This window comes from Drepanopeziza brunnea (genome assembly GCF_022702325.1).
Source record: "Drepanopeziza brunnea f. sp. 'multigermtubi' strain 214-2 chromosome Unknown ctg1, whole genome shotgun sequence".
Lineage (NCBI taxonomy): Eukaryota > Fungi > Ascomycota > Leotiomycetes > Helotiales > Drepanopezizaceae > Drepanopeziza > Drepanopeziza brunnea.
In genome coordinates, this window is record NW_027094064.1 from 4,465,225 (window position 1) to 4,484,439 (window position 19,215).

The 19,215-nt window shown below is 50.3% G+C and overlaps 5 protein-coding genes across 5 annotated transcripts; 2 read left to right on the forward strand and 3 right to left on the reverse strand.

Moving 5' to 3' along the window:
• Positions 1 to 672: 672 nt before the first annotated feature.
• Positions 673 to 2,585, reverse strand: L3040_000848 (uncharacterized protein; the record flags this gene model as incomplete). Its single annotated transcript, XM_007288055.1, has 3 exons — positions 673 to 1,524; positions 1,629 to 2,198; positions 2,529 to 2,585. 3 exons carry the CDS (start codon positions 2,583 to 2,585, stop codon positions 673 to 675), a joined length of 1,479 nt encoding a protein of 492 aa, XP_007288117.1.
• Positions 2,586 to 3,729: 1,144 nt separating this feature from the next.
• Positions 3,730 to 9,589, reverse strand: L3040_000849 (uncharacterized protein; the record flags this gene model as incomplete). Its single annotated transcript, XM_066155335.1, has 4 exons — positions 3,730 to 4,597; positions 4,646 to 9,286; positions 9,370 to 9,392; positions 9,530 to 9,589. The coding sequence occupies 4 exons, from the start codon at positions 9,587 to 9,589 to the stop codon at positions 3,730 to 3,732; spliced, it is 5,592 nt and encodes a 1,863-aa protein (XP_066013363.1).
• A 1,337-nt stretch (positions 9,590 to 10,926) lies between these two features.
• Positions 10,927 to 12,882, forward strand: L3040_000850 (uncharacterized protein; the record flags this gene model as incomplete). The annotated part of the gene is made up of 1 exon (XM_007288053.2): positions 10,927 to 12,882. One exon carries the CDS (start codon positions 10,927 to 10,929, stop codon positions 12,880 to 12,882), a length of 1,956 nt encoding a protein of 651 aa, XP_007288115.2.
• Positions 12,883 to 13,850: 968 nt separating this feature from the next.
• L3040_000851 (uncharacterized protein) lies at positions 13,851 to 16,201 on the reverse strand (the record flags this gene model as incomplete). Its single annotated transcript, XM_007288052.1, has 2 exons — positions 13,851 to 15,875; positions 15,926 to 16,201. The coding sequence occupies 2 exons, from the start codon at positions 16,199 to 16,201 to the stop codon at positions 13,851 to 13,853; spliced, it is 2,301 nt and encodes a 766-aa protein (XP_007288114.1).
• A 625-nt stretch (positions 16,202 to 16,826) lies between these two features.
• L3040_000852 (uncharacterized protein) lies at positions 16,827 to 18,602 on the forward strand (the record flags this gene model as incomplete). The annotated part of the gene is made up of 4 exons (XM_066155337.1): positions 16,827 to 17,248; positions 17,296 to 17,427; positions 17,480 to 17,936; positions 18,135 to 18,602. The coding sequence occupies 4 exons, from the start codon at positions 16,827 to 16,829 to the stop codon at positions 18,600 to 18,602; spliced, it is 1,479 nt and encodes a 492-aa protein (XP_066013364.1).
• Between the last annotated feature and the right edge of the window lie 613 nt (positions 18,603 to 19,215).

Genomic DNA, 19,215 nt, shown 5'->3' on the forward strand with positions numbered 1-19,215 from the left:
CTTACTTGCTGAGATAGACGCGGCTTGTATTGACGTGGAATTCGGATTACCAGCTGACTAAGGCAGGCAGCTAGGGATTTGAATTAACCTTGTGATTGAGCTCTGGAGATCTGGAGATTGGAAGTTGCCTCTCTCTCTCTCTCTCTCTCTCTCTCTCTCTGCCAGAACACCTACCCTGAATCAAGATGGAGAAGTGGCGATCATATTATCTGAAGCTGGCGATCGAATCTTTTCAAGTCTTTATTCCACACTCGCCAATACTTTGCTACCTCAAGACTTGGAAGTCTAAGTGAGATTCTGTGGCTGCTGTATGAGGATAGTGTTGACCATCTATGCCAGTATTCCTGGGCCAATTTTCAAAATCAGAAGCCTAGACTCCCTACCAGCATTATCTCTCAATATACCAAAATCACTGGCAGTGTGGCACCCTGGAGATGTTGCTGCAATCTTATTTGTACAGCTGGATGATGAAAAGACTCAAGCCTTTCCATTCCGCATCGGCACGTCCGTGAGCATTCGTTTCAATAACCCAATCCAGCCTCCCTTTGATCCTATTAATTCCAACCCACACCACGATAGCCATAGTTCCGACACGGAAACTAACTCCATCGCTCCCAAAAAAATGCAAGCCCTTCCCGGTACGTTTTCCCCAGAACTCCCATGTGCCGCGCTCTAAAAATACAAGGATTGCCCGGAGCTCGACATGATGAACTCGCAACCCAAACCAATAACCTCTTCCAATTCTTGCAATTCCTTCAGTATGATTTCCCCAGCATTTGGTCCATCAACGAGGTTTTCTTTGACGTGAATGATTACTACTTTGAAACCCTTCAGAGGTTTTGTGCCATGGGGCCAATGCTTCAAATCGCTGGGTCCATCACGTGGAGGCGAAGCAATCGGATCATAGAATTCTTTGCGCGAGCCGGCGGACAATGGGCTTACGGGGCTCATTGAGATCACTCTGGCTACTTTCGCTGGGTACCCGTGGACAGGTAAGACGCCGTTGCTATCACGTTTTCTCTTGGCCGGCGACGCAAGCCCTTCGCGATGCGCGGAAACCCTCTCTGCCAGATTCTTTAGCTCGTCGATCAAGTGGTGTGGGCTCATATGACCGAAGAGCAACTCATCGGCACGACTGTTGTCATATGAACATTCGATGAGGATACCCCCCAGAGTTCCGGACACGATCTTTGGGGCAGCTTCCGCCCATACGAGGTGATTCCGTGGAGACAATGACACAGAATCTGGCTCAACATCCCCAAAGATCAAGACCTCCCTGCCTGTAGCAAAATCTCGGATGAAGTACGCAGAGCTTTCGTACACGCAGACACGTTCACGGCAATCAGTTCTGCTCGGTTCCCCAAGACCAGAAATCAGCGAGTTGTTCCGTTGCAGCATTGAAGGGCCTAGACGAGGCGATCTCTCCAAGATTGAGATATTGGGGGATCTAACAGGAGAGAAACCAGCATTCGATCCTCGATGACTGTGTCTCTCGAAGCAATGGCCATGGCTGAGCGTCAGGGTCTAGGCACCATGCGTTAGTAAGCCAGAGTCGATCAGATGCTGTTTATGAGATTGCAGTACGCAAGAACAGATCACGAATCTCGTCGCAGAAAGAGATTACTGACTTTCACGCACAGCCCATCGCAGACCTCAACATAGCCTCTACTGTCCCCTTCACCAAGAGCAACCGATCCTCCCTCTACCAATCGCATATAAGTTATCAAACCAGCACCATTGTTTTCGTCACTGAGATTCGGCCAAATGACGTTGTTGAATATGTGCGTCTTGAGAGCTTCGATGGTATCTGGCAGGCCGGCAATACGCTTTGGCCGAGCCGTAGGCAGGCTAGCAGTGTTCATGATAAAGCCAGAACAGTGGTCAAGATGTGGGTGCGTAAGAAGGAGACATTGAACAAGCTCTCGGTGGATGTAACCTGCATTTGCCCTGGAAGAGGTGTGTGGAATCTCTAGTCCCTCGAAGGGCCCATCGGTCAGGATGACAGGCTCACTGGATGACGAAGTTTGGTCCTTCGGATCAAAAGGCCGATTCTGTTTATGGGTGTCTAGTATCCGTTTGATCGCAGACATATGGACACCAGCATCGACTGCCAGAATGCTCCCCCTTTTCCAGCACGTGGCGGTAGCTCGAACGAGAAATGAGGTAACATTGTCCTCTTCTGGGCCACCTCCAGAACCCTGGAGAATTATCGGTTTAGTTAGCCTGAGTACTTCTTAGACGGACGACAGGTATAGCGGGTCCACGTCCACCACGACCCGAAGACCGAAGACCGAAGACCGAAGACCGAGCAAGACATCAGCCAGCCACACGTGACCTGAGCGGAAAATCTCCGTGCTATATAACCAACAAAGGCTTTATATGGCGACGCGGGGGAGGGGAGGGGGGCAAGCAGTGAGAACTACGGCACGAGACTCGAGAGTGACGTGAGACAGACACGCAGCCGTCGAGCGTCGATCCGAAGGGAAAAAGAAAAAGAGCTACGCTATTGCTTTGCTTTAGTTACTTACCAGAACAATTACCTGCAGGGCGGGCATCTCATGTTTCCTCCCTCCCTCAAAGCCCATGTCTCTTGGTGTCTTGGATGACGATAAGGCGTTGGTGAGTGCTGGGTCGAGGGCTCGGGCTCGTGCTCGTGCTTATATGCAAAGTCCCGGAGGCGGAGGGGTTGTGTTACTCGAGTAGTGGACGAAGGGGGAGCTGAGCGCAGGAGCTGGATGGGCAGAAAGAGGCTACACGTGACTCTTTGTTGGCCTTGGTCGAGTCGAGAACAATAGAATGGCTGAAAACGATGATGGAACGTCAGGAAAGCCGAGAGAGAGTGAGAGCGAGAGCGAGCGAGCGAGAGAGAGATAGAGAGAGAGTGAGAGTGAGAGTGAGAGTGAGAGAGAGAGAGAGAGAGAGATAGAGAGAGAGAGATAGAGAGAGAGATAGAGAGAGAGAGAGAGTGAGAGAGGGAGAGAGAGAAAGACAGTTTGGCCTGCCTTTTCTCTCCCACAAACAAGGGGATGGGAAAGAACATTCGGTAGATGGAAAATCCTTTCGCCGAGCCATCCCTCCCCTCCCTTCCCTTGTCAAGATATACATTGGCTCCACTGTACTGTAAACCTTGGCCATTCTGTCGCCAAATACCAGTCGAAAAAGCATCAGCGAGAAGAGCGGGCATTGCCCATATCGTAATGTATTTGGCTTCGGCGAACACGGAATGCTAATATTCACGTAGCATCTTGATCAGCAACATCAACATAGGAGGCATATATAATTTCGCAGTTGACAATAGCCAGACGCTGCCCGTGTGATGTTGTTGCACCGAGGCACAATAAATCCTGACTGAAGGCTTGAATTCTTTTGGTAATGAAGGATGCGAGGCATTCTTCTCTGTCAAGAACCGACTCAGAGGCATGTGCCACTAGTGCTACTTTGACTGAAAGGTATTTCAAAAAAGAAAAAAGAAAAAAGAAAAAAGAAAAAAAAAAACTTATTTACGTCTAACATATGCAATATTGTCTTGGTCTAACTGGTGTACAGGTACCATATTACAACGACATGGTCGCTTCATGATGATTGGTCTCGTTATGCACAACCGTACCCATGCTCCCCCCCCCCAAAGACGCAGACACCTGTTCTACGCCAGTAATCGATCGAGATAATCCAATAATCATTATCAATGTACACGCTTGCTGATTTACCATTCATCATGCCATCCGGTTCTCAGCGCTGGCCCGTTAGGTTCATGTGCATGATAGCTTCTTTCTTCCAGTCATCTTCGTCGTCGTCGTCATCGCTCGAGGCGTTCAGGACCCTGAGTCCACCTCCACCTGTACCTCCACGCTGCTGACTGGGCAGACTCCAGATATCCCCCTCTCGCCCTTCCACCGCGGGCAGAGTCACCTGAGGGCTGTTTGGCTTTGGTCCAACTCTGGGCGGAGCCGATTTTGGGGAACTACCCGGCGTCTCAAAGCCAGGGACTTGGAACGCATGGCTGCTGTCCGAGAAATTGGTTCTTTCGGACGGATACTCATTCCCTTGCAGTTCAAAGCGAGCTTCTGTTGGCGTACTATCGCTCTTGGTAGAGGTGCCGTTTTCTTTCCCCGGTGAAATATTATCGTCATTATACTTCGTCGCTGGCATCTCCGAGATCCCTGTGGGCAAAGGAGCGAATTTATTCTGAGCCTGCATCTGATTGCGATCCCATTCACGTTTTTCGACGATCTGCGGAGCAGACTCAACGTGACGAAGACTGCTCGCAACCATACTGCCATTTCTGACACTCCCAACACCGCTTCGAGGCTCCAAAGCCTCAGTGACATCCGACAAGCCAGAATCAGCATCTCGGATTCCAAATTGGGCCATAGTCCGCATCTTGCGTGTGACCCATGTCGCCAAAATCTTTCCTCTTTGTTTCTCGCCTAGTCGGGATCGCGGAAAGTCACCTTTGTTGACGAAGGCTACGATATCGACAATGATTTGATGCTCGTTGAGGATGGCATTTACTATGACAGGAACAATGGAGGCAAGGTAAGCCTTGCGTCCCACCTCAACCAGTACTACGATGAGGCCACCGGCCTGGAAAACCGCTCTGCAACAATGTCAGTGTGTCTCTATTGCAAAGGGGGGAATGACCTACGAGCCTCCAGGCATGATGTTGCGGTGACACTTCTCAATCGAACACTCGATGTCCATGGGGAAATGACTAAGGCCATTAATCTCAAATGTCTCTCCAATATTGCCCAGAACGAAGAGCACCTGCATGTCCACTTGCGCGCCGTTAGGTCCAATCGGCCTGCTCACATTGTGTAAGAATCCGAGATCACCAGTTCGGACGTATTGGATGTTGGGGTCACCGTCAGTGGTACGGCCGTCGAATCTTTCCGCATCAAACGGGTCCTTGGACCCGTAAAAAGATTTTACACAAGCCTCCGATTCAACCCAGATCTCACCGTACTCGCCTTCATGGCAGAGTGACCTGCTCTCCGGATTGACGATAGCAATCTGTGTTGAGACAGGTACCATTCCCGAATCTTGAAGGAGAAGCGCCTTTGGATCTGTTTCTGGGTCGACTGGATAGACCATACCTCGCCGCAATGCCTGTGTATCCAGCCACAATTCAATAGGCTCAATGCACATGTATGATCGCGATGCAACCATAGGATTGAGGACGTGAGAGTAAATGGTGTTGATGGCTGTGCGGTCAAGCCCGGTCTGAGCAAAGTGGAGACGAACTTTTTGGAACACATCAATACGAGGTCTCCCCTCGGCTGAAATCATCATGTTCTTCAACTCGTGCAAGAGGAAGCCTTTACCAGGCATAATGGCCATAGCGTGATCGAGCATCTGAGGTGTAGCGTAAGTATCCTTGATCTTGTATCTTGACAAAGTCAAGAAGAGAGAAATTGGGTTTTGCGCAAACTCGACAGGTGAAACCAGGTAGGTCGGTGCCCCGACGAAGGTACCCATAAGGCAGGTGTGGATGAACCCTAAACCCATCGTACTTCTGACACAGCCCAGGACCGGTCTCGAGCTCGTCATTTGACAGGTCTCTTTTTGCACCTTGCACATGCCCATGATGGTATCGTGGCCAATTTGAACTGCTATCCGACGCTGATCTGGGGTCCAGTACGTCCATACAAGGACTGGGTAACCTGATTGAACCCATGATGGCTGCATTGTCAAGCCGAGATCCCTACATCCACTATTTTGCTTCGGCGGCTTAGTCGTGTTATATACGCTAGGAACAGCTGTCTTCAAGGCTTGGGCTGATTGCTTGATATGCTGCGAGACTGGCTTTTGCTTGAGTAAGTGATCGACTTCTTGGTTGACCAAGACGGCTTTGACCGAATAATCAGCCACCATGTGAAGAAAAGCCGGGGCATCTTCACTCAGACGATTTTGGTCCAGAGGGGCCATTGGAATCGCCGTAGCCCCGAGGCAGAAGCATGCGTGCACCGCGTACACGAAATCTTCCGAGTGCGTATACATGAGTATCAAATGATCCCCAGATTTTACCTTCACTTTGTTCTTCAAATACATGGCGACAGCTGCAACCTTTGTGTCGAACTTTTTCCAGGTGATCCCTTTACCTTCCTTGCCTCTGCCGTCAATCGTGCAGTAGGACAACTCTTCTGCTTGTCGGGCTACCCGCCATTGTAGCAAGTCGACGATACTAGAGAAGTTGTTCAGAGGAGTGGAAGTGCGATCATCAATGACTACTTCCCGGCGGTCAATGCCGGAATATTGCTTGTCGCCTGGCGACAGAATATCTTCCCGAGTCTGCGAAGCAAGTGGTGACCAGATGCCACCAACAGGATCAACACCGATGGGGAGGTTCAAAACTGCTCTCTCAACTCCAAATTTCACGTGGACACAAGGGAGGTTGCCGAGGTCAAACTCGCGTCGACATAGCATGTTGCCAATTTCCTTTCGGCCATTCTTCAGTACCTTCGGGAGAGTGTTAGGCGCAGTAATCATTACGCAGTACACCCGAAGGTGATGTTCCTGCATCAGTATTTCCATGCACCTCTCCGATAGGGAGTCCAGGAGAGCGGTATCCAGCTGGCGAGGAGGCCCTCCAGATGCTGCCGGCGCTGTTGATGCCGATTGGGACTCCAGCAAGACTATGGGAAGATGTTCGTCGTTGACGAAGACGTCGAACGCAGAGCAGTCAAAAATCTTTGGCACGTTCTTCATAATGGTCACAATGAGGTGCTGCACGAAGAAGTAGCGATGCTCCGCTACTTCATGGCCATGCTCGACCCATTCAACCTTTTGACGAATCCGATCTTCATACAATCCCAGCACAAAGATCTTTCCTTCGATCACGGTGCCTAGAAGACCTGTTCTGAGAAATTCTGGTTCGACCATCATGGGCGTGGGATCGCCCTGCTCGAACTTGTAAGGCCGAGCGTGAAAGATCTGCTCTGTGTGCTTTGGCAATGCCCAAAAGCCTCCTGACAAAGATGGGGAATCGACCCATATTTCACCCACAGAATGGGGTGTCGCAAGTAGCCCAGTCTCGGGGTCCACAACTGCCATCGTAGCATCTGGTATGGGAAAGCCGAATGCGCCCACTCGTACTGTACCCGGCTCAGTGGCAGCTTTCTTTCGGGCCTCATCTCCAATAGCGACAACTACAACCTCGTTGGTTTTCAGAGCTTCCCGATCCAAGAGAACCTCGCTTAACTCTGTCCGTTCTTTTTGCTCAACTGTTGCCTTGTGGCCACCGCCGATGAGGCTACCGAACCCATTCGATGTGGATTTACCCTTTTCCTTCTCACCAGCCTTCTCCTCGATCGAATCGTCGTCCGATCCTATATCTAATTTCAAAGGGCAGCCCATTCGTTCCTCTCCACCAAGCCAATCTCTCATGCTTATGACCATACCTCCATGTTCTGGCAGACACAGCATTGGAGTTACTAGTTCCCGTGCTCGAGGATTTCGCATCGGGCGAAGCCATCTGTCCGCTAGTACTTCGTGGAATTCGCTATCAACTGTGAGTGCATCTATTAAGCACATTTTGACGTGCTGAAAGTTGGGCTCCATTGCTTTCTTGAAATTCCTGGTGGTCATGGGATCTTGTTGATAGTTGTAAGCTGCTCTCTTGAGCCCTGGATAATCTGCCAGCATCAATGTCGCCTTGTACTTAGTAATCAAGTGGGCGTACAGGCCAGGAGTCTCAACGGCCTTATTCTCCATCCAGACAGTGGTATGCCCGCCGTACACGGTCAGCAGAACGCCGAGGATCATGCCAATTCCTTGACGGGGATCAAGGTAAGACAACAGGATCTCGCTATTCTTGCTGGTACCGGCCATCAATCTACCGTTTTTGTCTCTAAGACTCGTATGAAATGTGTCCCCTGCGGCGCCTGTTGGCACAGTTGAGAATATGGCACTAAGGCAAGCCATCTGATGCATAATTGTGCGATGGCTCATAACCACTCCGCGTAGATCCCCAGTTGGCGCCCTCGAAAACTCGATATAAGCAAGATCCGGGACCGCTAATGCCGGGGCTTCGTCTTTCTTCTTTGGATGCCAGCTTCCGAACTCGTTGGTCTTCCACCATTCTACCCCCCTGGGCCAACTGAGTTTTTGTGTGGTGATGTCTCGCTGAAAAGCTTTCAAATTATTGTCGGTAGTCAGTGCAAGGTGTGCTTGTGTTGATGTCAAGATCACATTGAGTTTCGCATAGTCTTCCAAGTCATTGATGGGAACGGCCACGACGCCAGCAATAAAGCAGCCGAGGAGGGCAATGGCAAAATCAATAATCTCCGAATCACGGTAGATCAATGCAACTCGGTCTCCGCGATAGAGAGAGCTCTTATCCCTGATAACTTGAGCTACCTTTTCGGCTCGGCTTGTGAGCTTGTCCCACGTAATGGATGAAATCTCCTTTCCCCTGGCATCCAGAACCCAATACGCAGGGCACTTCCCTATTGTTCGAGCCCTGTGTCTCAGTACAGCACCAATATTGTCAAATTTGGACATTGGGGTATTTTTATCATGGGGATCGAATACGGCAAACGGAACATCTCGTGGCTCCAAAGGCATCTGGTATTCGAGCGCATCTGGGGGAGGCAGATCGCTCGCAGTCAACATCGGGGGAGCCATTGCGGCTGTTGGCGAAAAAGCGTCGCTGGATGAGTATCTTTGAGGCCCTCCACCGTAGGAATTGGTACGGCCATGCTCGTAAGCTTGTTGACCGGCGCTGGCAAAATCGGAAAAATAGCCTTGTTGCGACTCGCCCAGCATTGTACCATGCGAATCCATCATCGTCGCAGCTCGGCTTTGGTATGCATTTCCTGCTTGCGGCATGTATCCCGTCTGAAATGCAGGGTTGAATGCATAGTTTGCGCCTGACACGGTTGAAGTCATGGTCATTGTTGGCTCCGGGGAATTTCCTCCAAACATAGAGGCTGCAGGTAGAAATGTTTCGTTGCCGTAAGACGACATTCGTTGTGGTCCTGGGTTATGGACTCCGAGTTGTAGCTGTCTGGGAGGCGCAGTGTACCCCTCTTGCTGAGCTCGACTACTTGCAAAACTGCCAAAGTCGCTTGCCATTGTGTCCGACCCTCCAGCTGTATTCGACGTGGTAAGAGATTGCGAAGATTGGTTCGAATTCGCACTGAGGGCAGCCAGGGAGGCTTTGCGTGATCCATCGTTAGAGGGGTGAGCACTGTCATCAGGAGAGTGTATTCGCAGGCCCTTGATATCTGTAGCTACTGCTGAGCCCCCCAGGTATTGTGATAGCAAGAGTGTCCGCCGTTTCTGGTACCTGCACGCGTCGATCAGAAACCAAGGTCATAGACAACTGGACCAAAAAAATTGGTCTGTTGAAATCGGGGTATTAAAACTTGCCCTTTCTCAGTGATGTCTCCCTCCTGTGGGCAGTAGAAGTAAGTAAGAGTGCGCATATTTTTGCAAAGCTAGATATCCCATTCGAGTCCAAGCACTGTCTGTCGCACGACAAGACCCGAACAAGCACTTCTCTCTATCCATTGAAAACATTCGGACTGACCTCTAACTCATGCTCCAGCTGGTTCAGTTGCGTCTGAAGCTCTGGGGGGGCTCCGTTCATCTTGACGACTTTTCGGTATACTGTATACTGACTGGGTGGGGGGCAAGTCCGAAGTCCCCCTCACAAAGCTGCGGAAATCAAAAATTTGAGAAGCGTTGAGGGTACATGGGACCGGAGGATAAAAATGAAGATGAAGCTCTGGGATCGGGCGATCAAGATCGAGGCGGCGGTTTGTTTGCGCGACAAAGCTCAGGCATTATCGGAGCATCAGTATGACGACGATGCCTCTATTCATAGTTGGGGGCTTCAGGGCTTGCGTCTGGGGCTCGTTCGAGATCACGTGTCCACCAAGACGCGAAGTCCCAATCGAGCCAAGCCGACCCACAACGAGCAGAGCTTTCTTCTATAAATTCTTGTTTTTGTCGATTTCTCCTTCTCTGGTTCAACACAGAATCTCAACCTTACAACTTCACATCGTCACCATCGCAATGTCCTACCTTCCACCTTGAATTGGCTTGCCAGGCTTGCCAATCCCGTACGCTAATGGTATGTCTACTTCTCTCATAGACCTCCGGCGTCCCGTTACCGCCGCAAGATGATGAAAAATCATAAAGATTTTACAGACCTGTTCTGAGGACCCTACAGTCCTGTGCTGAATTCTTGGAGACCTTCTGATATTTGCGAAACCCACCTCACACTTGGTACTGCTTACCTGGTAGATGCGATTGCTAACCTGCTATCGAATTAGATGACACAGTAAATCTCCTGCAGCTGATTCACACATGATGAACCGGCCTCATGGGAAAGGGCTCAAATCTCCCAGAATTCTCGACTTCGATTGTGCGATTTGGTTTCGATGCCAGCTATCCTGGATGTCCTACTCACGTTTTTATTTGGAGGTCTTCTTAGTTATTATACCCTGTCATCATTTCCAATTACCTCGGTTCAGTAGCCCAATCCGGGGTACTGAATTTAGAAACAATGAAATTCAGTAACCGCGATTCGAAAGGAATGCTTCTAGCTGCCCTTGCCATCTGAGAATTTGTCTTTGTCCAATGTCCAGAATTTGTTCTTTCACATCCTTCTACCAATTTGCCATCTTCGACCTCGATAAGCCGCCAATGTCTTTGTTATCGAAGCCTTCAACAGCACAAAGAGGATATTGCCGTCGTACAGATTCTGAATATGTACATGTTGACACAATCCCAATTGTTTCCAAATTTTTGTTTTTCAAATTTTTTGCAATGCTCTTACGCCCTCGCTCATAAACAGCTATAGCCTCTTCCATACATATTGCTCAGTTTTGCTCCCCCACGGCTGGATCGTGTATGCCCAAGCGTGGCTTCTTCATCCACCCCCACCACATTCTCACAGCTGCGCTGCTAGGAAAAGATATCATGAATCACTCCAATGAACCTGCAAATTCTAGTGAGGGCAGGCAAGCAGACATGTCGAGTCAGGTCTCCCCAAGCCTTGACTTCGACTTCGACAAATTCCTGGCAGAGGAAACAGTCGAAACTGCAAACTACGGAAACCCCTCACATATCAGCCAATTCCCAGAACACAACGGCGTACCTCTAGACTACGATATATTACAATACAATGGATTCCCACAAGGAATCGACGATCAAGGTTGGTATGAGGATCTGTCACAAGCAGGTCCGGCTCCACGCATCGAGCATCAGCAAGAACAAGAGGATGCGAACTTTGATGATGTGGCAAGCAATTGGTGGGAGGCACAAGTACAGGGCGACTACCTAGCAACCCAACCCACCAACCACGGATCTTCCTCAGTTCCTATCAACATCTCAGCTCCAGTCGACGAAGGACTTTGGAATCCCCTCTCCGAAGATATAAAAGCGCACGTATATCCCTCATCCGCCCCGATCACGAGGCCCTCGTCAGTAGAAGCAGTCGGGCGGGACCATCTCGTACCTAACCCGGGGAACGGGGTCTTCCTCAACCCAATTCTGAACAACTTCACCTCACCGAGCACCCCTCTCGGCATCATCGATGCACATATGTTCCCGTTCGAGGCAGAACTCCAAGCGGCGCTCCAGCTCGAACTAGACAACCAGATCGAACTAGAAAAAACCCGGGAAATCGTTGCGGCTCTTGAGACGGAACTTAGTCGGCGTAAACAATCAGAAGAAGATCTGCTTGAGAAGCTGCAAAATGCCAAGTCGCTTCTTCCAGTGCCACCAACCCCTGCCCCAACACCAGCACCATCGGGAGAGGGTATCAAAACTCCAAAGAACAACCGCACCCATAACATCGCCAGCACGGATCCGACAAAGCACTACGACCCTCTGACAGAAACGCCAAAATCCTGGGGGACCGTCGCATTCGACACCGGTAGGCATATTTTTCGCTATACGAAATACGGCGAGCTAGATCCCAAACAAACGTTCGAGGTGAACCAGATCGCCGAGTTTCTCTCCCAGCATCCACTACCGAACAAGACACTCACCCTCTGGATCCAGACGGTACCTGCCGACAGCGCAGGCCGCTATGCAACGAAGACTTCTGACAAGTGCAGATTCTCAAACTGCCCAGACCCCAACCGAACGATCCGCAAAGGCGACTTCCGAGTCGCCTTCGATGAGGACTTCTCCAACCGCAAAAGAGACCCCTTTCATGTTGCCGGATACTGCCACCTCTTCTGCCTGGAAAAGAATTTCGACTTCCCGCAGATCTGTAAGGACTACGACGTGCGGCCCGACACGCGCGAGCTCCCAGAAGGCAAGAACAAGATGGCCATCACGCGAGACCACAAGAGCATGGCCGGTATCGTTACTAAGTTCATCAGGGAGTCCGTACCGTGGGCGGACGTAAAGGGTGGCCGGCCGGAGCAGTATTACGGAGAATCGCTGTGCTTCAAGCTGACGATGGAACATCTGGAGAAGCAGCCGCGCCATCTCCAGGGCATTCGCGAAGTGCGCGGCGGCAATACCATCGACAGACATAAGAACAATCTGGACGTATACGTCGAAAACCAGAGGAGGGTCAGGTTAGAGCAGTCTGCTGGTAAGAGGCCAGCAGAGAAGAGGCCAGCCGGGAAGAAGACGGCAGGGGAGAGACCAGCCAAGAGGTCGAAAGGCAAAGAAAAAGCCAAGCGTAACAGAGATGAGGAGGAAGGAGAAGAGTCCATTCTGGACGATGAAATCCTGCAGAGAGGTTTGAAGTCGCCGCACAAGGTCAAGAGACTCAGCATGTGGTTGGTCGACAGCAGCGCGAGCTCCAAGCGGAAGCTCGAGGCAGAGAGCGAGAGCGATGATGACAGTGATGGCGACGGCTTATCTAGGCGTCCCTTCAAGAGACTGAGAAGCGGACGCAGACTCTTTCCAGTCTAAGTTCTCACCCACCAACTGTCCGCCATCCTGGCAGACCTTGATTATATGGAATTGAGCGTATACTGTACTGTATCAACACAACAAACACATAACTGAGCTTAGCAGATTGCTACCTGACCCTTTTTTTCACTCTCCAGAAATCTTCGATTGCATATTTCTTGTGGCGGCTATTTAGGTTCCGAGAGCAAATACTCTCTTTTCTCTATACCATAAATAGATATATATACATAGAAAGGAATGAACCAACCATACGATCATTTCCAACCATCCCAATCTTGTTCATATTCTCAAAAATCGATTACTACTTACTCATAGCCCTAACCTCTTCCCTTTTTCAACCAACCCAAGCACGCACAAAACAACACAAACAGTATCGAGTTCGGGCCCACAACGAGATCTATAAGCTGACTTCCAACACCTCAACCCCAGCCAGTAGTACCTACCTACCCACCTACCTGATTGTTTTTTTTTCTTTTCAGCACTGTGTCCGACTATTCCTAGCTCAGATAACAAACAAACCTAGCCGAGTCTTCTCGGCCTTATATGTTTATAATGCGAGCCTCAAGTAAAACAGACAATGAAACAGACTATTTAGGAAGATAACTCACAGACAGGCAGTCATGGTCAGTTACTCAATTTTTCAATCATTTGACCTCTATCGTCACAGAGAACAAAAATGCCTAAATTTAAACGCCAAAAAGATTGTCTAAGACCAGGGATGATGTCTTAAAAATGGCCATGATTTGATACACAACAAATCTACTCTTCGGATGCATCATCGACAGTGGTTATCTACCTCACCTTATTTATGCGTTCCCTCCAGTAGGTGAGCAAAATCTCCGATGCTCATTTGATGAGCAATTCATTGACGCTGATCCCAAGAATCGATGTGTCTTCTTGTATTGTCCGTTCGCCTGACCTAATCACCAGCTACAGATATGTCCTACCTTTTCCCACTTAGAAAACCGTTACAGATCGATCAAAGGCTGTGCAGGAGGTGCCGCACGATCGTTATTCTGTGCGCCGTTGGTATCATTCTCTCTTTGTTCACTCGTTCTCTCTGCTCCTTCAACTTCTCGAGCCTCAGCTGCATCAGTATTTGCAGCATTTGCAGCAGCCTCTGCAGCAGCAATAGCCTCAGCTCGTCGAGCTTCAGCTGCGACAGCTTCGGCTTCTCGAGCTGCGATATGTCGTTCGCCAACACCTGGCACCAAACTAGCGAGGAACAACAAGAACGAGTGCTCTGCTCTTCTGATTTGCGCCACCAGCCACCCCCCTTGAGCTTGTCGGCGCTCCTCCATGATTCTTGCTGCAACCTCAGCCGGATCAAGTTCGCCTCGTCGACGCTGCTGTGCTGTTAAGACTCCTGCCGGAGGGTCCCTAGCAGGCTGAGGAATCGCAGCATTCGCAGCTGGTACTAAAGCAGCCTCAGGTCCTGCAAGTGGTATCAAGTTCTCTAGATGCCTTCGAATAGGTCCAAAAGCATCGTTGGCAACTCCGTTGAGTAGACCGGTATTGACGAGGAAAACGACGAGTCCCAGCGCACTGATCATGAACCACCTTGACCAGCTAGGATTCCCAGAGGTGAAAAACCAGACGAAAGCGACTAAACGAACTACTAGCCATAGAAGCGGACCGATTCGAGCACCTAGGGCCCCAGCGCCAGGATTGGCGTGTGGTGCGTTAGCAGCAGCTGGAGCAGCCGGAGCAGCCGGAGCAGCCGGAGCAACCGGGGCAGCCGGAGCAGCCGGACGAAGAGCTCGCGCTGGGTGAGCACCTCTGTTTCGGTATTCTGGAAGTATTGCTGGCCCACCAGGAGCTTGTCCTTGTCCTGGGACTTGCGTGGGGGGCGAGGGATGGCGCCTAGAAGGTAGAAGGGGAGTGAAATATGTCTCAGAATTATTAATGAGAACAGCTCGGGGACCTGACGGCGATGAAAGAAGGTAGACTATTGGCTGGGCCGAAGTTGAAGTTGAAGGCACAGGAAGCATAGCTGTCGCTTGTGGTGGCAGAGCAAGGTTTGTATTTGAGGATGGATTCAGAATGCCAGAGGACGAAGGAGAACTATTTGTAGTGGCTGGAGTCGCTGTTGTTCGAGAGGTTTCTGAAGCAGCTGCTGGGCCGGAGGCAGTCGAATGAGGATTCGGATTTGAGGCACTTCGCTGCATGTTATTTTGCCCGTTTTGAGCCAAAAGCCGATCAGCATTTCGTAATACAGCTTGTATTTCCATTGCTGGATTAGCGTGTGGAATAGGATGGTGGTAGTGATGATGGTGCGGTTGTTGTTGAGGTATGGGAAAGGTGGTTGTGGTCTCATTCACAGTAACAGACCATCTTTCTCCATTTGGGCCAACCCCTTCACGAGTGTATGTAGTTGTGGAATCTGGTCTATGAGCAATTGGACTGGCTCTACCTGAGGCTGTTGGGGGAAAGTGACCGGGCTGGCCGGGAACACCAGTATCCTGGGCACCCTGACGGCCGTCGGCTGCTCGTTCTCTTTGTTGCTGGTTGATCAAATGCTGTAGGGATCCTGGGGAAAACGCAGGCGGGCCTACAGGTCGGTGGAAGATACTTTGTGGAGGGATTCCGGGCGCAAAGGGAACCTGTGGCGTAATGCCTTGTCCAGCTTGACCTCGAGCCCTCTGCTCGGCAAGAAGCATTTCTTGATGCAAGAGCTGTGTCTCCCTTCGCAACTGGGCAAGTCTCTGTGCCATTGCACCCTGAACAGGGTCTGCCGCACCATGCTGTTGCATTGGATTCTGGAAGCCAGGGAAGGGCTGCTGAGCATGCATACCTTGCATAGCTTGCAATGGATTTACGGGCGCGGACTGGACGCGAGGTTGGAGATGTGGAAGTATAGGGACGCCCGTCGGATTCAGCTGGGGAGCATAAGTAGGTGTTGAGGTAGCAGGAGGTTGAGGTGAAGGCGAAGGGGCGTTTGGGACCTCAGGGCGGAGGACTAAGTGGAGAATTTGAGCTTCATGTCCAGCCAGCTACCCCAAAGTCAGCCAACTGCATCTTCTGTAACCCGCGTAGTACCTACGGTTTCCTGGCCGAAGACTTCAATCAAAGTCTCCGTCTCTCTGGCCAGCATGCGGCCACGATGGATCAAGCGCTGGCCGTCGTCCGGAGGCTTCGATGGCAAAACATCTCGAATCTTGGCCTTCAGCTGCTTCACAGTCGTACTCCCTGGGAGGTTGGGGAAGCTGAGGGGACTGGACACCCCTACAGAAGGAGACACAACTTGGAGTGTTACGCTCGAAGATTCTTCCTCCTTTGCTGGTGCAGCTGCTTGTGCGGGTTGGGTGGTATCCGCCATGTTGATATTCGAGCGTGGTAATAAAAATCCAGGTAGTTTTGGTTTGGTGTGAGGATAAAGGAAGGAGACTGGTCTTTCAGAGTCTTTCAGAAAAACATCGCAAAAAGATTACCCTGTAGGTATCTTCGTCGTCGAGTTCAATAATCGTATTGTCGAGAATGGTCTGATCTGGTAAAGTGATTCCGGGTACTTAATGATAGATGGTGTGTTGAGAATGCGGTGTCCAGACGGTTTGAACCTTGAGTTAGTAGGTGACACCTTGTCCAATCTTCGTATCCACAACACTGGGATGTTCAAACATAGCAGCGCAGCAATTCGCAGGAATAACCAGACGCGTTATTGAGCTCTTAAAAATTGCGGCAAATCAACCAGAATCTTGAGAGTTCAAGCTGGTGTTTAGATCAGTATGGTACTGTCGAACAATTCAAAGCCAGCGTCAACGTCAACGCCAACGCCTGATCTAATCGGCTTATTATCGGGCCTAAGGGCGGTGAGATGGGCAGAATGAATCGCGAGGCAACGTCAGCCCCGTCTATGAGGATCTTCAATCTGCAACTATCGATGGATTGCGAAGTGAGACTAGCAGCACAAGAACAATTGCGATTCCAGGCAGCTTATACTCGGCATGGCTTCCCAAGCAGCAGTACGAGGTGCTAGGGCTGGCATTTCCGCTCAATCCACGAGAAGAACCCCGTCCCCGCCTTCACAACTGCAGTCGCAATGCATGTGCCCTTGCCGTAACCCGCGAGCTTTCTCCTCATCAGCGCGGCCTTTCCGACAGCAAACAGATTACAAAGAGTCCTTTGGGACTCGTCTGCGAAAGGGCTTGAACGATACAAAAATAAAATGGTATCGAATACCTGTGGGCCTGGGGATCGGATTCCTAGGTCTCGGCCAACTATACAGAGTTCATGAGCGAGAGAACGCAAGACGGCGCAAAGAGGAGTGGGAAGATAATGGAGTAGTAAAGACATTCGGATCTGAAGGAGATAAGGAGGGAGGAGGCAGGCCCAAGAAGAGGGAGAGGATCAGGCCGACAGGGCCATGGTCTGTTTTAGCCCTCTATTACATCAAACAAAGCTGATAAGTACCAGGCAAGTTCAGGTTATGTCTACTCTGCCATTGAAGGCCATGTCCAGGTTATGGGGGAAGTTCAACGAACTCGAAATACCTTATTATCTACGTGTTCCTGGATTCAAGCTGTATTCTTATATATTCGGCGTCAAGTACGGCACACCCTGGTACATTTATCTGCCACATACTAAACATCATATATAGTCTTTCCGAAGTATCAGAGCCTGATCTTCATGTATACCCAAATCTCGCGTCTTTCTTTTACCGAACTCTGAAGCCGGGTGCTCGTCCACTCGACCCCAGACAGAACGCTCTCTTATCCCCGGCTGACGGCCGAGTCCTTCAATTTGGCGCAATCGAAAGTGGTGAAGTCGAACAGGTTAAGGGAATGACTTACAGTCTCGATGCTCTCCTTGGTAAAACCACTCCTGGGACTTCACCAAACCCATCTAATTCAAGTGCTATCTTCTCGCCCAAGTCCGATGCCAGCACAGCATCTCGCCGACGAGGTGACGAGGAGATCATCAAGCAGGACGAGGAGTTCGCATCTGTGAACGGAATATCATATACGCTCCCAAATCTGTTTTCCGGCAAGAACAAAAAGTCTGGAAAGAAGGCTGAAGATGCGTCGACAAAGTCTACTGCTTCTTCGGAAGCCGAGGTCCGTGCAGACTTGGCTTTAGGCGAGAAACCATGGTACTCTCTGCTCACGTCAGAAAATCGAACTTCACTCTACTATGTTGTTGTCTACCTTGCGCCCGGAGATTATCATCGTTTTCACTCGCCCTGTGCTTGGGTTGCTGAAAGGCGTCGCCATTTTGCGGGAGAGCTTTACAGCGTGTCCCCTTACCTCCAAAAGACTTTGCCCGGACTTTTCACTTTGAACGAAAGAGTCGTTCTTCTGGGGAGATGGCGATGGGGGTTCTTCTCGTACACTCCGGTTGGAGCTACGAACGTGGGCTCGATCAAGATCAACTTTGATAGAGAACTTCGAACAAACTCCTTGACCACGGACACCGCAGCAGACCGAGCAGCAGAGGAGGCAGCGAAGAACGGAGAATCATACACTGGCTTTGCAGAAGCTACATACGAAGCAGCAAGCCCAATTCTTCACGGACATGCTTTGAAGCGAGGTGAAGAAATGGGAGGCTTCCAACTCGGGAGCACGATTGTACTGGTATTTGAAGCGCCAAAGGGACAAAGACCAAGTCTTGACGAAGGCTGGATGGGCGAAAAGACGAAGAGAAAAGGTGGGTGGAACTGGGCTGTTGAGAAGGGACAGAAGGTCAAGATGGGTCAGGCTCTAGGATGGGTTGACGAGTCATGACGTACTAAGTGTGGGTTGTATAAACGGGCACAACGTATAGAAAGCTGTAGAAAAGTCCCGTCTTAATCACGTCTTTTTCTCCATACTTTGGCATTCCAGTAATGACCAGCAAGGTTATCGAAAGGGAAGAAACAGCCCGGCCGTGTCTTGTTGACAATGCCATTGGTCAGCCTTGTTCGGACAGCACACCTTTGATGCTTTCCTATATCTGACATCAACACCTAATAGCAAGCTGCGTGAGTTGTGATCCTCGCTCACCATATCCACGACAGCAATTTCTGGACGCGAATGGAGACCGATGGATGACTGCGCGTGGAGAAAAAGTCCGCTGAGTTAGGGATCACGCATCTGCCGATTCCCACGATCTTTCATCTGGATCCAAGACATAGATAGATAGATATAGATGGATTGTTAAAGTGTATTTCCATAGCGGAGAGACAGTAGGATGTGCGAGAGAAGGTGGGGAGGGGGGTTGGTTGTAGGCAGGGAGTTGAGTAAGCAGCAGAGAAAGAAGAGGCAAAAGGAGACTGAACAACTAACCGCGTTGCCTCCCGATGAGTACCGAGTCGTCCGTCGAAATCTCTCAAATATGGTACAGTAGTCCACGAGTGAT